At 55.3% G+C, this 15403-nt stretch overlaps 1 protein-coding gene across 50 annotated transcripts; it reads right to left on the bottom strand.

Annotated features, from left to right (window-relative positions):
- Nucleotides 1-124: 124 nt before the first annotated feature.
- MBD1 (methyl-CpG binding domain protein 1) lies at nucleotides 125-15003 on the bottom strand. Of its 50 annotated transcripts, none has more exons than XR_011379171.2 (19): nucleotides 14724-15003; nucleotides 13401-13535; nucleotides 9487-9601; nucleotides 9224-9390; nucleotides 9054-9136; nucleotides 8782-8822; nucleotides 8275-8421; nucleotides 8053-8181; nucleotides 7794-7868; nucleotides 7561-7677; nucleotides 7410-7478; nucleotides 6698-6865; nucleotides 6105-6404; nucleotides 5874-6011; nucleotides 5365-5499; nucleotides 5217-5278; nucleotides 4039-4110; nucleotides 2178-2468; nucleotides 125-820 (listed from the first exon to the last, which is right to left on the bottom strand). XR_011379171.2 is itself a non-coding variant. In XM_070049885.2 (19 exons), the coding sequence occupies exons 3-18, from the start codon at nucleotides 13508-13510 to the stop codon at nucleotides 4071-4073; spliced, it is 1893 nt and encodes a 630-aa protein (XP_069905986.2). In that variant the 5' UTR covers nucleotides 13511-13535; nucleotides 13692-13761; nucleotides 14724-14877; the 3' UTR covers nucleotides 125-820; nucleotides 4039-4070. The 50 variants fall into 50 exon arrangements, 40 of the variants coding, with proteins under 40 accessions (XP_069905986.2, XP_069905982.2, XP_069905983.2 ...); XR_011379173.2 differs by having other exon boundaries at nucleotides 6698-6862; XM_070049885.2 differs by lacking the exon at nucleotides 2178-2468 and adding an exon at nucleotides 13692-13761 and having other exon boundaries at nucleotides 6698-6862; nucleotides 14724-14877.
- Between the last annotated feature and the right edge of the window lie 400 nt (nucleotides 15004-15403).

Raw genomic sequence — 15403 nt, 5'->3', positions numbered from 1 at the left:
TCGCCGGGTTGCAGCCCTGAGCCCCAGCCCGGAGCCCGCCCGAAAGCACCGCACAGGCGAGCGGGCGCTGACGGGAAGGCCTCGACAGCGTTCCTCGGGCGGCAAGAATCACCACAGGCCAACCTTGTGTTTGCGTAGTTTTTACAAATTGCAAGATACTTTCACACATACAACCTTCGAGACTCAACAAGTATCTTATAGGGTTGGCAGAACAGCAGGAGCCGTCTTCACCTCACAACTAGCGCGAGTGTGGCTCAGGGAGCCTAAGTGCCTCGTTCAACCCGCCGGCCGGCCGTCACGTGTGAGCCACCGCCCTGCACCCAGGACAGGGGCAGCGGCGCCGCCCGGTGGGCACAACACAGCCCGAGGGTCGCGGCGGGCACCGTCGCAAGTCCGGGGTGGTGGGTTCCTGAGAATCAGGATCGCAGGCGCTACAAATGAGGGAACCTAAAACGGGCCCTCGCACAGGTGGAGACCACAGGTCCACTGCCAGTCAAGAGCAAGGTAGCCGACGCCTAAGAGCCAACCAGGAATGACACTTTGGGGCTCCCACGCTAAAATGGGGCCGCGCGCAGGGCGCCCCGTCCTCGGCACCCCTTCATCTTCGCAATCCACCGCTTCGGGGTTTGAAGGCGGTGAGTTTCTATGTGGATTCCGTTTTGTGTTGTTCAGCTCTTCCGCCACAAAATAAACTTTCTTCTCTTTCAATAATCTCTCAATACTTCCCCCGGCGTCTTCTGTCCTCTCCTATAACGCTTCTTCTTTCACTTGCAGTTCGGTAAAATACTCATTCTCATTTACTGCTAAGAGTTTGCGTAGCCTGAAAGAAGACAGACAGACATTAGAGGTGGTCGCCACTCCCTGGGCCGCGCCCCGAGGCGGGGGCCCCTCGACCTTCGAGTGCCATGGGCTCCAGACCCGGGCGGAACGCCCCCCACCCCGCACCCCGGGGAGGCCCGGCCGGGGCCTGGTCTGGGAACAGCCGAAGCTCGAGGTATGCAGCCCGGAGGGTCCCGTCGGAACGCGTTCTCGGAGGCGACGAGGCATGCCGACGCCTGGCGACACCCAGCAGCTCTCGGACGTCGCAGCGTCGGTCCCCGGCCCCGTCCTTCAACTCTGGCTTGGCCGTGCCCGTTTTGCGTCCCTCTGAAGATGGCCTCCCTCGGGGCACAGCACCAGGGCCGGTATTGGTGCCGGGCGGAGGCCACGCCCCGGAGCGGCAGGGCCGGGGGTAACGGGCAGCTGTCTCCCGGGCCCGGTGGGACGACCGCGGCCAGGAAGCGCGGGCGATCCCGCCCCGGCGCCCCCTGGAGGGCGCATCCGGAGACAGAGGCCGGGCCGGGCGGGGGGCCGGGCAGGGAGAGCCCAGCCGTCAGCCACCCACCCCCAGGGCCTGCGGTAGTGATCGGCCCAAGGTCCTTGACATAACCGACACCTACTACCCCCGCTTCCCAGAGCCGTCAACAGTTACCACCACCAAGACGCTCCCAAAAGAAACACTAAGAATAAAAATCAGTACATGTGACAATAAAAATCATTTAAAAATAATTTTAGAGTAAGATAGCTTAACGATATAAACTACTTCCAATTCCTGTTGTGCCCCAACAAGGTTCATACAAGTGCTGTCTTCCCATTTCCTGAACTACTTCCAGCATTAAAATCCATGATAAACTTGGAAATCCAGTCACCATTTATAATACACACTGATGCATTTAATAAAATTGCATGGACCTTTTTTTTTTTTTCATTTCTGTATCCCAGTATTAAGTACAGTGCCTCCCATGGGCGAGGTTGTCAATACTTGAATGAATGACGCAAAGACAGCCGAGGCCAGCAAGTTTGTTCTGGGTGGGCTTGACAGAATTTCTGTACTTGCTGGCGTCACCATGGAATCCATGGGCTTCAGCTTTGCGTTGCTGTAGTTCTATCAAGTTATCCTCAGGTGAGTAGGGAGGCCCTTGGGAGGTGATTCCCGGCAGAGTGGCTCTGTGTCACCTGGGCTAGGCTATGTTTCCCAGAACTCCCTTCCCTGTATGCTTCCGGTTAGGATGGGCCACAGAGACTCAGAACTGGAGGACAGAAGTGGAGCAGCAGCACACTCTTTACACGTGGAGTGGGTGCAGGGGCACCCCGCGCTGTCGCAGTTCGCGCACGCTGGCATGTATCTGCTGGCTCACCTCGTGGACGTGGGGCAGCGGCCAGGCCTGCAGCCAGGCCTGCAGCTGCCCCACCTTGCCTGGGCTCTTCAGCTTCTCTAGAGTTCCTGGGCCGGGTGCATATTTAACTGTGAAGAAGGGCACCGGCTTCTTCTGCAGGACACCCACATCATCGAAGCTGAAGGTGGCGAGAGACTGCTAAGGGGTCCGGGCCATCTTCGAGGGTCCCAGCTCGTGCTCGTGGGCGCCAGCGTGTCCTCGGTCTCCCACACTTTACATCCATCTTCCCTTCCCGACTGCCTGCCCTGCAGACTTCAAGCCCCAGCATTAGATGCATGACACAGCCTCACGGAGACTGCTACACCAGTTCTCAGGTAAGGCCAAAGCCCTATGATGAACCCTCTGCAAACGAAATAACACCTCATCTTTACCTTGATGCTTCCGCTTTTCTCATTGAACCCTAATATCCATGGCGATCACTCTGAACTCAGGAGCCAGAATGCCACATCAAATAAATTTTGCCTTGAACATGACCAAACAGAATACTAGGGTCGGGTGGTTGGATTCTCAAGAGGAAACAGCAGTGTCAGATTACCCAGTCTGGACTAGGGCTGATCTAACCAGGGTGGTTAGATCTAACCAGGGTGGGGCAGAGGGCTGTATCTTCTGCATTAGAATTGGGAAACTGCTCATTTACATCCAAATTAAATGACACCGCTGGGACAAGGGTAAGGCTAGAGACGGGATACAAAATTTAGGGAGGTGCTCACTTGGTCCTCATCTTGTAAAGCTGGCCAAGTAACAAAAGACAGCTCTACCATTTTTTTTTTTTTTTTTTTTGGCATTTTATGAATGAAGACTTGGAGAGGGAGGTAGGATTGAGCCAAGACGAGCCCTTGGGCAACGTTTGAAACAGGAATTCAGTCTCTTGGTAGACACTCAGGCTGGGGCAGAAATGGATGTTGTCAGGATCGAAGGGCCAGACTGGTAGCTTTAGCTGCAAAGGCTGCTCTGGCTGAGGGAGGAAGAGTCACAATAGCAGCGAAGTGGGGAGCAGCGGGTAGCAAGGGTGACCCCCGAGGCTTGGAGGAATCCCGTGAGGCTCGGACACCACGGTGACCCTGGCTGCAGGGAGTCACGCAACTCCCTAAGCCACGCCAGAGGCAGGAGTGGGAGGGACTTATGACCGCTCTTGTAGTACTGCAGTGTGTGTTTCCTAGTCTCTAAGACTCCTGCTCCTGTACGAGCTTGCATTATTGCACACAGGACGGCAGTTTACGGTTCAGTAGCTTAACAGAGGCCTTCCCAGCCTGGTTGTCACTCTAGGCTCTACCAGCATCAGCTGTTTGTGACACTGGACACATTCATTCCATTGAGTCTCAGTATTCCATCTACAAAGACGGACAAACCAATGTCTTCTTAAAGACTGTTTGAGGACTGAGTAAACTGAGTCCACGGGCGGAATTCACCAGGCAGCCGCTCCTGGCCTTGCCCCGTTCACTCACGTTCCATTTTCAATTGCTGTCTCCCTGAGGACATGTTTAGAGACCCTGCCAGGTCTCACCCAGGAACCATGTTAAATTATTTAGGAAGGCGGTGTGTTTAGATCGTCCTGTGGTGGCTTTAATTTTAAACCCCCTTCCCCACCTCAGCTCCTCAGCTCCTGATCACTCTCAGGCTCCTGGGGAGGAGCAGGTGCACCACCTTTAACCCACCGCTTACTTCCTCTGTCAGCTGGAAGAGGCCAGACTAGGCCTGCTTCTCTGGTTAAGTGGTAGGTTTTTCCTCCTAAGGTTGAGTGACACACAAGCCCTGGCAGTCAGTCTACCATCCAGCCCCTAGGTCAGGGTTGTTGCTCAAAAAGCCGGTCTGTAAGTATCACCTTGAATCCTACAGTCTGCAGAAGCCTCCAGTCTACTGCTTTCTAGCTCCAGGTTTTTTAAGGCCCTTGGACCTAGGGAAGAGGGAGGTCTGTATGTTGAAAGAGGTTGGCTCTGTGGAAGGCGGAGCATCACAAACCATTTCCTACTATTCTGCACCCTCCATCCATTCCCCCGAAATCATCCCTTCTCTTACTCTTCTCAAAAGCACCATTACAGACAGCACAGCCCCCTGACTGCTAACATGTAATGACTGTTCACGCAGGGACACGTTCCAGTTAGATTCTATGCTCCCTGAAGGTGGGGTCCTGTGTCTCTGAGGGGTAACCCTTACAGGGCTCATTTTCTTCACCGCTCTCTCGCACTGCTGGCAGGAGCTCAATCGGCACCTCTGTAATCGCCCAGGTACAGCTAAGGGGTTTCTGCCCTTCTGGAACTGGTTTGCAGGAACAAAGGAATGCAAGTGCTTAGGCCTGGGCCTGGGGGGCAGGGGCTCTGTAGATATTTCTGTAGGATGCAGCATTCCCCTGTCCTCTTCCCACCATCCAGGTCCTCACAGGCACCTACCCCTCGCCCTATTAACAGGCCTACTGGGACAGATCTGCATGGCAGCTACAACAGTTAATAACCTCAACATGCTCAGGAGAGGCTGCAGGCCCCAGCCTAAGCCCCTCCATAGAGGCTGCTCCAAGAGGTGAGGACAAACTAGCAATCACACAGTTGTGCATGGACTCAGTTCACAGAGCCAGCCCAGCACCATTTCTGTGACCCACACTCTATCATTTGGTGACAGGCAGCCAGCCATCTCTCAGAGACTAAAGGCCTTAACGACCCTACCTGATGATACTCTGAATAAGAATTTATGTCAAATCTGACCCTTGCAAGATTTTCCAGGGAGATGGAAACTAGACCCTCCTTCTCTTTCTTGTTCTTCCAAGTCTCATCACAGGGACATCAAATCCTCTCCCCATACCCCCAAAGGAGAGTCCTGTCTTGAACACTTTGGGCTGGGTCTCAGGGCAAATCTCTAGGGGCCTACAAACAACCCCCCCTTCACTGTGAGTGATCAGCACGGTGGACATGGGGCCTCTACCTCCCACTGCACCACACCAAAACTGCTGGCTGGTCTTTTAAAACTCAGGGCCCGCCCCATCCCCACCCCTCACTGTTTGGGGCACACCTTGGTAACCAGACAGCTGTGTCTCGGAAGCGGGTTCCACCCAGGCTGAAAATCTCCGTGATCTAGGGAAGAATTAACATCATGGGTCAACATGGCTACAGGGCCTAGGGCAGAATCAGGTCAGGGCAGGGCATCCCCTAGCACTGACCACGGGCGTGCCAGCCCCTCCTGCCTCCTCCTCTGGGGCCGACTTAGAGGCACAGTCATCCTTGTTTTCCTCCTCCTTGTCCTCCTCAGGGTCAGGTGGCTCTTGCTTCACAGGTGGCAGGCCTGCGTCTACTGCCTGGGAGAAGTGGGAATGGGCAGCAGTTAGAAGGGCAGAATCAGCCCAAGAGAAGTCTCCATCAGCCAACCTGTCACTGCGCTGACAAATCCCACTTCCCCAACAGCTCAGCACAGAAATGTCACCTCTCTACCTACAAACCTTTCCCATCCCATCCATCACTGCTCTCCACTTTCCTGTTAGTAGGGCAGCAAAGCAGGCAGTTAGGTTGCCTGTGGAGGGGTGGTATCTGCGAGGCAGGCAGGGTAATCCTGCGGCAAGGCTGCAAACAGCACGCACACCTGTCACTCAGCTCAAAGAACCATCATGGCTCTCCATCACTCTGCTTACAGACCACCCCGCCATGGCACGCAGGGCCCCCATCACTGCCCCACCTTGCTAGGGCAGCCAGGCTGCATTATGGGAGAAGTCACAACAGCTGTGCCCGGTGTCCACTCTTCCTGGGCATCCACCTTCTCTTGCTTCACCTGGGGTAAGGCCACAGCCCAACTCAGGCCAGAGCACTGGGCCTCCTGCAGGAGGGAGGATGGCAGCAGACTCGGTCTCAGCTCCCGGGCACGAGGGTGGGTGGAGCTGGGAAGGGCAAGATAAGGTGGGGCCCTCACCTGCAACACAGCTTCTGTGGAAGCTGCAGCAGGGCCCGGCACCTGCACAGGACTGCTTGCGCCCTCCCGTAAAAACACAAGGTCGGTGCCAGGTGGGGGCAGCACGAAGCCACCACCTGCTTCCTGCTTCATTGGGGCCTGGACATGGTCTGATCGAACTGTGTGCGTCGGCAAAGGGTGCTTCTGGGTGGGGCCCAGGCGAGGCCGTCGAGCAGTGCCAGTTCTCTTCCGTCGAGGATGAAGTGGGGGTGATCCTGCCCCGTCCTCAGACCCTGACCCAGTGCTGGGCAGCAGCCGCTTCTGTAATGAAAGATGGCATACTGTGGCAATTGGCGGCATGAGTGACCACACCCCATGCACTGCTCAGTGCGCGTATCTCCTGTTGGTCCCAGCACAGGATGTGCGTACGTGAGTCCTGCACCAGAGAGCCTGCTGCTCTCCTCTTAGCAATGCCAGCGCCACGGAGGCTCACTCACCCCAGCACAGTGTCTGCCGATCTCGAATCAAAGCCACTGAGCAACCCACCCACCCAGCATGCCCACCACTCCCAGGCCCAACCCAATCTATGCCCTGACCCCTCCTGCCCCACCCACCATGGCAAACTGCAGGCACTGGCGCCAACGACACTTCTGGCGCTTCTGGTTGCTGCCTCCAAATTTGGGCTTGTCGCAGCAGAAGTCACAGAGGCCGCAGTCCACCCGCCGCAGACAGGCTTCGCAGGCCCCGCACTTCCGGTTCTGCCGGCGGTTGGCGCAGGGCTGCTGGGGAGAAACAGGCGGTACTGTCTCCAGGCCCAGGAGAGGCCCTCCTCAGCAGCACCTAGTGCACTGCTGCTCCTGGTGTCCGGGGGGGCGAGCAGCACACCAGTCTCAGTCTGTTGACTCTCCGCTCCCACCGTGTCAGCTGGCCCTTGAGGCCATCAGGACTGTGGCTGCTCCTTCAGTGTCAGAGGCCCTCACCTGCTACCTGGCTGTTTTTGATCCCTACCTCAAGCAGGAGTTTGTGATTCTAAGATCTCCCATCACCATGCTGATCCTGTCTGTGCCTCCTACATAAAAACCCCAGCCAATGGACTAGCCGCTCCTCTACAGACTGACCACCGTCGTCTGCTGGTCCTGCAGTAGTCACCACAGTGCTGCCTCTCCGAACATCAGGCACTGTCACTGCACCTGCTGGTCCACACTCACCCATTCCCCATGACCTGCTCACCCAACCCTGGTACTGTGCCTGTGCTTTGCTGCCCCCATCAGACCAAGAAAGAGTCCTGAGAGTCTAGACTTATCCAGGTAGGGTGGGGCCACTCACTAGCTCGTCCTCCTCTACACAGTAATAGATGAACTCGGCAGGTGGCGAGGGGACCAGGACTCTGGGGTGCTGCAGAGGCAAACGGGGTTGGGTCAGGGCAGGTACCGGATAAGGGTAGGGTTGTGCCTTCCCCCGCCCACTGGGGCCTCACCAGCTCTGTGGGTTCTGGAGGCTGCGACGGGAGAAGGGGAGGCAGTGGCTGGGCTCGGGAGTGCTTCCGGGGAGCTGCCTTCGAGTCACGGCCTCCCCTGCGGCGGCCACGTTTACCCTAGGAGAAAGTCAAAAGCTGGTTGGGCCTTGATGACACCAGGCAGACACCAGGCTGCCTGGGAGTGCAGAAGGCATGCATAGGATAGGCAGGCAGAGATCGGAGCGAGAACTCACAGGAGGGGGGGCTACAGTCAGGGGAGGGCGTCGCTGACATCGCTGATGGTGACGACGGAGGCGGTGAGCAAGGTGCTGGCAGACAGAGGCAAGTAGGTGGGACCAGGACGTGAGCGTGGGGTGGAATAGAAAAGAAGACATGAGGTGGGCAAGGCTAGGCTGAGAAAAAGCAGAGCAGCAGTGGCAACTGTAACAGCAGAAAGAGTTCTGACCCAGCCCTGGCCCCCACCCTGGCGCGGGCCCCTCTAGCCCGACTCACCCGTAGGCAGCGCCGCTGGATACACCGCCACTGGCGCCTGAGACCAGGACGGGGAGGACGCAGGCAGACTCGGCAGCAGCCACAGTCTTCTTGGGTTTGACAGCCCCGGCACACTCCGCACCCTTGGCTCTGTGGGGGTCCAGAGGCGTGCCGCATGGGGTCAGGGCCATGAGGGGCAGGGGCTGGGGTGAGCCTTGGGCCCACCCCACCTGCCCGACTCACCCTCTTCACAATCCGGAGGCAGCGTCTCCGCTCACACTTGCAGTACAGCCCCGAGGCCACGTCCTGGGGCAGCTGCAGGAGGCAGGTGGAGCAGGCCCCGCAGTCTTCAGTTACCTGGCAGGCTGCACACTCCCCGCAGCCCACACGCTGCCAGGAACGGGTGGGGCAAGGTCACAGGCCCAGGCAGGGTGGCTCCAGGAGCACTGCCCGTCCTGCGTCTGCTGACCCAACATCGGCTTCCATCACCACGTCTGCTAGTCCGTTAGCCTCGTCACCGTATGTGACCAGTACTGAGCCGCCAACAGAGGCCAGTGACCATGTCCACTGGTCTCCCATCTACTTCAGCCCCGTCTACAGACACCCCGGTAACGGCCATTCCTGTATCTGCTGACCATGGCTAGCTCCCTATGGCACCCTGGGGCCCATCGCCAGTCTGTCAGAACTGCAGCAGCCCCAGCACAGCCTGCCCCCACTGCAGAGTTGTGAGGAGGAAGCAGGTGCACTTACCTTAAACATCCTCTGCTCCCGGTTGAAGGCGATTCTCTGTGCTGAGAGAAGGGGAGGTGTGGAAATGCAGCCACGGACCCTGACCTCACCTGCCGCCTTGCCCCTTCTTCCCCCATTCAACCTCCACCCAGGCTTGATACATCCAACGCTCAACCCATAGCCATGCCAGCAGCCTTGGTCTTAACATCGACCAGCCAACCTCCGGCCCAGCCTGATCCCAGGCCGGCTCTAGCGCTCACCGCCCACCGCCCCATCCCATAGAAGCCACGCACCTCGGCAGTCCTTGCATAACGTCTTGAGCCGCTGCCTTCGGGAGCCATCCCCTGAGAAACGAATTCCACAATTCTCACAGCACCTGTGATGGGAAAAATGGGTGTGGGGCCCTGAGAGTACCCCCAGTCACAACCCTCATCCGTTTGGCTCACCTCAGGCCAACACTCACCCAGGGGCAGGGAACGCAGCAGGGGGTGCATCAGTGGCCGCTCTGGGCTCCTCCCTGGGGACCTCTTTCCTGACCTCACCCTTCTGTGGCCTAACTTCACGTTTCCGAGCCTTGGCTGGTTTTGACGCCTTCTTTCGCTTCTTGCTGGGTGTGGGCAAAGAAGTGGCCTGGAGACGAGTGTAAGGGCAGGAGGAACGTGTGTAAGTGCGTAGGTGTTAGATGGCACAGACACCTCGGCCCAGGCATCCCCTCTCATACAGTACCTTGGGGGCTGGATAGCACAAGACACCTTGTTTGAAGTCAAAGAGGGTGAGGTCGCACGCAGGGCCCAGGTATCTGGTCAGCTCAACTTTACTTCGGATCCTATCTCCTGTAGGGCTAGAGAGAGGCCAGGAGGAGCCAATGTAATTCCACCCATATCACTCATGAGACCTGTTCAGGCCCTACCCCAACCAACCCTCAGTGGCAAGATCATACACTATGACTATAAATATCAGCATGTATATAAACATTAATAAGTAATACAGTCATGAGACACCGGACAACAGGCAACAGACTGTGCAAACAGCGGTGGCCCCACGAAGATGACGACGCTGAAAAATTCCTATTTCCTGGTGATGTCACAGCACACTGCATGACATCACAGCATACGGTACTACTCATGTTTGTGGTAGATTCTGGTGTAAACAAATCTACTGCACTGTCATTAAAAGTACAAGAACAGGGGCCGGCGCTATGGCAAAGCAGATAAAGCCGCCTGCATGGCAGGCATCCCACATGGGTGCCAATTCAAGTCCCGGCTGCTCCACTTCTGATCCAGCTCTCTGCTGCGGCTTGAGAAAGCAGTGGAAGATGGCTCAAGTCCTTGGGCCCCTGGACCCATGTGAGAAGACCTGGAGGAAGCTCCTGGCTCCTGGCTTCGGATTGGCCCAGCTCCAGCCATCGCGGCCAATTGGGGAGTGAACCCGTGGGTGGAAGACCTCTCTTTCTCTGTAACTCTGCCTTTCAAATAAATAAATAAATCTTAAAAAAAAATAAGAACAACAATTATGTGTAGTATGTAATACTTGATAAAAATAACTGTTACTATTTTAAATATTTACCTTTTTTTGTCAAATTGTTTTAAATATGCTGCTTTTACTTATTATAAATAAAACTTCTACTATGAAACAGTATGCCATATTCTGCCAGCAGCAGCCTCAGGTATCTCATGTTTACTGCATCTCTATTTTTTTTAAAGATTTATTTATTTACTTGAAAGTCAGAGTTTACAAGAGAGAAAGAGAGAGAGATCTTCCATACACCAGTTTGTACCCCAAATGGACAGGGCTGGGCCAGACTAAAGCAGGGGCCAGGAGTTTCTTCTGGGTCTCCTACACGGGTGCAGGGGCCCGAGCACTGGGGTCATCTTTCACTGCTTTCCCAGGCACACTGGCAGGGAACCGGACTGGAAGTGGAGCAGCCAGGAATTGAACTGGTGCACATGTGGGCCGCTGGCATTGCAGGCGGCGACTTTACCTGCTGCAACGTAATGCCAGCCCCTACTGCTGGCTGCACCATTTTCTCTTGATTTCAATTTTCTGTTGTTTTGTTCATCAGGGCCCTAGACACAATTAGGCTATACCACATACACAGTCAAGCACTGCATAAAGATGTTTCGAGCCACAACAGACTGAATATATGCTGGGGGTCCCCTAAGACTGCCCACCAAGGGATGTGACAGCTGCCTGAGTTTATGTGATTACATGCCACATTTGCACAATAATGAAATCACCTGCTAATGTGTTTTTCAAAAATATCCCTGTTAACCAACACATGGCTATAACATAGCCTAAGTGTGTAGTTGGCCACATCATATACATTTGTTTAAGTACACTCTATGGTTGCACACAAAGTGTCCAAGTTGTTAAGCAATGCATGACTGTACGAACATAAACAAGACATGAACCTCTGAAGAGCCTTCACAAAGCTTGCGGATAAAGAGAATTAGGAGATAGGTTTATTTTGATGCAGAACATTTTGAAATTCATGCACACAGGAGTCTTCAAAAATTACACGGAAAATGTGTATCACAAGACAACTACACATATTTCAAGTGTTTGCACCAAAATAAATTCGACCTTTTAATTCCATTTTCCACAAGTTTTTTGAAGTACCCTCATATTTATACCACCTGATGCTAGTGACATTGAAAATACTTATAAGTAAAAACACAATTACGTTAAATAACATGTAAATACATAAGCATCAAGTACCAAACACATAACCTAGCAAAGAAAACTTATGACAAAAATGTTTTAAGAAATGTAAATCAGTAGAATTACAAACAAAATCATGTGTAAGTACTGAACGTTGGAAGACGATACCCCGTGAGTGTCCGCACTTCTGCACACCCTGCAAGAGCGGCACGAATGGTCCTTTGTCATCAGCTATCATTTCAAGAATGTTTATAAAGCAAACAACCTTGGGAGATAAGAGATAGGGTCCTTTCCAGAGCAAAGGAAAAGCAACTTAGTGACCCAACATTATAAAGGCTTTCATTCCCTACGCTCAGCGCTCTTTCCGACAATGCCACCCACTCCACGTGCAGCTGCTATTTAGCCCTCCTCACAGGTCCCTGTGGGAACTGGGGTTCAGGAAACTGACACAGGAGTGATGATATTCCGTATCCTGCTATTACTGTAATAAACTTTCATCTCTGTCCCAGAAGTCGCTTGCCTCCTACAAGCCTCCACAAAACTGTAACTAGTTCACTTGTGTTCTTGTCCTCATTAAGGTAAAATCTCGGATCCTTTACAGTTCTTCACAACTGCACTTAACAGTACTGAACGCTTTATACAAGCATATAAATATATAGATAAGCAGTACCTAAATATAGATGAAGAGCAATTGTCTTTATTCTTCTATTATACTTCTCTAAGGACATAACAGCTCAGATACAAAAAGAAATCCAGATGAGCACAGGAAATTCAATCACTGTGTCACTGACACATCCTAAAATGTGTAAATGTTGTTTACCTCCTATATTTACGCACTGACGGTCAATTCTCATTACTACGGTAGCTATGTTCTAGAAAGTACATATGAAACCACTGCTTCTAGGGAAACACAAGGTTTCATGGTCGCATTTTCATCAATTAGTCAAAACAGAACCTTATTTCATGTGCTGCTATTTAAATATACCTTACTGAACAGCTATCTGTCACAAATGATTAGCTGCACAGTCTTTGAATGATTCATTTACAAGGGCTTTGAAGAACATTTGTTATACAGGTTTGCAAACGATCTCATAAAGTAAGCCGGCCTCACTGGCACTGAAAACCCACTCTTCCGTGTAACTCTCTTCCTATAATAACACTTTGCAAGTATTTCAAAAATCCTTCCTCAGACTTCCGATCTGCAGAACTTGCATCGCATGCAAGCTTAACATTTTTCACGTCGTATCAGCTTTTGAAACGTGCAAGCCAGCCAGCGCTAGCAGAGATGGGTTTAATATTTTCCTAAAACAAGGTAACATGACTTCGGCTCTCCTCATAATACTGGCCGCTATGCTTTATCGGTCATCGTTTCGTGGATCCGCGAATTTAGCTGCTTTCCCGTCTTTTCCATAACCTCATCAAGTGCTACAGATTGTTCTGTTGCTGTACTCTCTGGAGCAGCTTCACCCACCCGTTAGCAAGTTTCCTCTTCTTCCTCTGGAGGTACCACATTTTGGACTCCTAACACTGAACTCCACAGCCAAAGGCGCTGCAACTCCTGCCGGCAAGCCGCTTATTTAACCCACTGTTATCTCTCTAAGGCACATCACAGTCTTCTTACACTCAGAACACACTTCTCAGACTTCGGCACACTTGGGGGCCATTTTAAATCACCAGCCCAGAAATGCAAAAAACGTGGTAGGAAGTCGACTGGGCAAGGACGCTTGTCTGCAGTCCAAAAGGTGAAACACAAAGGCCTTGTTCAGCCTCAGCTAGGAACGCATGCATCAAGCGACCAATTTTTCACTGCTCTGTACGGCCACAGATAGCCACGAAAGCACCTTGAGTTGACTTCAGTTACAAATAAATTTTATTAAGCAGGTGAATTTGCAAATGTGGAATCTGCCAGTGTCTAACCACACCCCAGCCTGAAGCAGGCCCAGCCCCACGCCTGACTGTGCACAGCACTCTGCCAGTACCTCTGGTAATAGATGTCTGAGCGCCCGCAGGTGGCCCCTGACTTGCGAAAGACTTCACGGCGCTTCCAGCCAGGGCCCAGGGCTGGGCAGTCCCGCCAGTCCTCAGCCATGGAGGCCTTGGAGAGCAGCAGCAGCCTGCGAAGTTGGAGAAGGGAGGACACGAGAGAGACTGAGGTCTGGGCCGCACCAAGCACTGGATGCACAGCGAGACCGTCTTTGGAAGCACGCCTCCATCCCCACCTTCCTCTCCCCTGCCCTGGCTCAGAGTGCCTCTGGCCTCCCCCTCCTCACCAGCCTGCCGCCGATGCTCCCTGTTCTCAGTGTGCTTTTCCTCTGTAGACAGAGTCCGTCATTTCTCCCCCTGCCAACGCAAGAACCTGTCTTCCCCCTGTGGTAACGGTCCTCGGCACAGGACACCCTGTCTCTCGCCTAAGGGCCCTATCCCCCTTTGTCACCTAGGACGCTCCCACTGTCCGCTCGCAGTCCAAGAACGCATTCCCCCCACCCTCTGACACCCCGCTCCTCTGGTCCTCAGTCCCCTAGCCCGGATCTCCTCATCACCCTATCTTCTTCACCCAGGAGTTCCCGAAGTCTCTCCTCCAGTGTGTTAGCTGCCCCAGCCTTCTCTTACGCCCTCCTACCCGGCGACCGCACTATGATGACCTCGACTTCCCCTGCCCCCGCGCCGGGAGAGCCCCCCACTCCTCCAGATCCTCCGACCGCCTCCTCATTCTTCCCATTCATCAGCCCAAGAGCTCCCCGGCCCCTTCCTTTCCCTCTTTCTCCGCGTTCTGGCCCACAGTTCCTCCCTGCTGCCCACGCCTGCCCCTCCACCTTCCACCCTGCATGCCCCTCAGCAGACCGAGACCCCGACTTCTGCCCTAGCATCCCGAACGCCTCCCCGCCCCAGCGCCCCGCCTTGCTGTCCCCCCGCCATGCCACCCCACCTGCCAGTGCTCTCACCCGCTCTTTCTCCTCGTCCTCCCAAGCCCCCGTCCTAGCCTCCCTCCCGCCCTGCGTTCTGCACCCCCATTTCTCTCTTCTTAACCCGCGGCCCCGCCATCTCCCCTTGGCGTTCTGCCGCCCCCACGCCTCTCGGTCCCCGTCCTAGGATTCTGACACTTCACCTGTCAGCGCTCCGAGCCCCATTCCTTCCCGACCTCTGCCGAAATGCCCCGTTCCTCCCTTTCCATATTCGACGCCGCCATTCCGCCCCTCGTCGGGCCCAGGGCCCTTCATTGCTCCCCGTCAGCGTTCTGAGCGTCAATTCCTCCCCATTCTCCGCCCGAGCGCTCTCCACTCCCACCCCCACGGCTGTCTCACCAGCTTGGCACCGGGCCGGGAGCTTCCGCCGCTCTAGGCCCGCGGGCCCATGGCGCGGAACCAGCCTGCGCTCCCGCCTAGTCCTACTCTTCCTCCTCTGCAGCCGCCTCCTCCGGAGCAGTAGCTGTCGCCTCCGCGGCCGTTCGTTGTTCCCGGAACCGGAAATCCGCTGCCTGCCTCTCGGGCCCCGCCTCCGACAGGACACCTGCGCGCTATAGCCCCGATGGCCACTGCCCTCCGAGCCAGGCTCCCGCGCCTGCGTGCTGACGTCCACAGCAGCGCGCGCCCCTGGCACGGAGCGGGCGGTGCCTGCGTGCTGACGTCCCACGGCCGCTCGCCTCCCCGTCGGGCACCCGCGCGCCTGCGCGCCTCGCTCCCCCGGGCGGCTCGTCCGGCCCGCGGGGGGCCATCTAGTTTGCGCCTGCGCCCACCGGGGCCAGTCCGAGCCTGAGGGGGCGTGGACAGCGAGGTTGGTCTGGGATCTCCATTTCCTCCGCTGTCCACGGGGAGTCACCGGCAAGGGGGGGAAGCTGGGGTCGAGCCTTCGCGCTGGCTCCCCCAGGGCGCGCAGACCCCCAACTCCAGGGGAGGGGGCGGTGCCGCATGGCAGGTAGCCGGGGCGTGGGGGGCGTGGCAGCCCCGCCCCAGGCGAGCCCTGAGCCGACCGCTGACCGCGGAGA

This window comes from Oryctolagus cuniculus, chromosome 10 (genome assembly GCF_051225735.1).
Source record: "Oryctolagus cuniculus isolate XC-2025 breed Fujian yellow rabbit chromosome 10, ASM5122573v1, whole genome shotgun sequence".
In the NCBI taxonomy this organism is placed as follows: Eukaryota; Metazoa; Chordata; class Mammalia; order Lagomorpha; family Leporidae; genus Oryctolagus; species Oryctolagus cuniculus.
The sequence above is the reverse complement of the archived record's forward strand: the minus strand, read 5'-3'. Positions and strand labels throughout refer to the sequence as shown.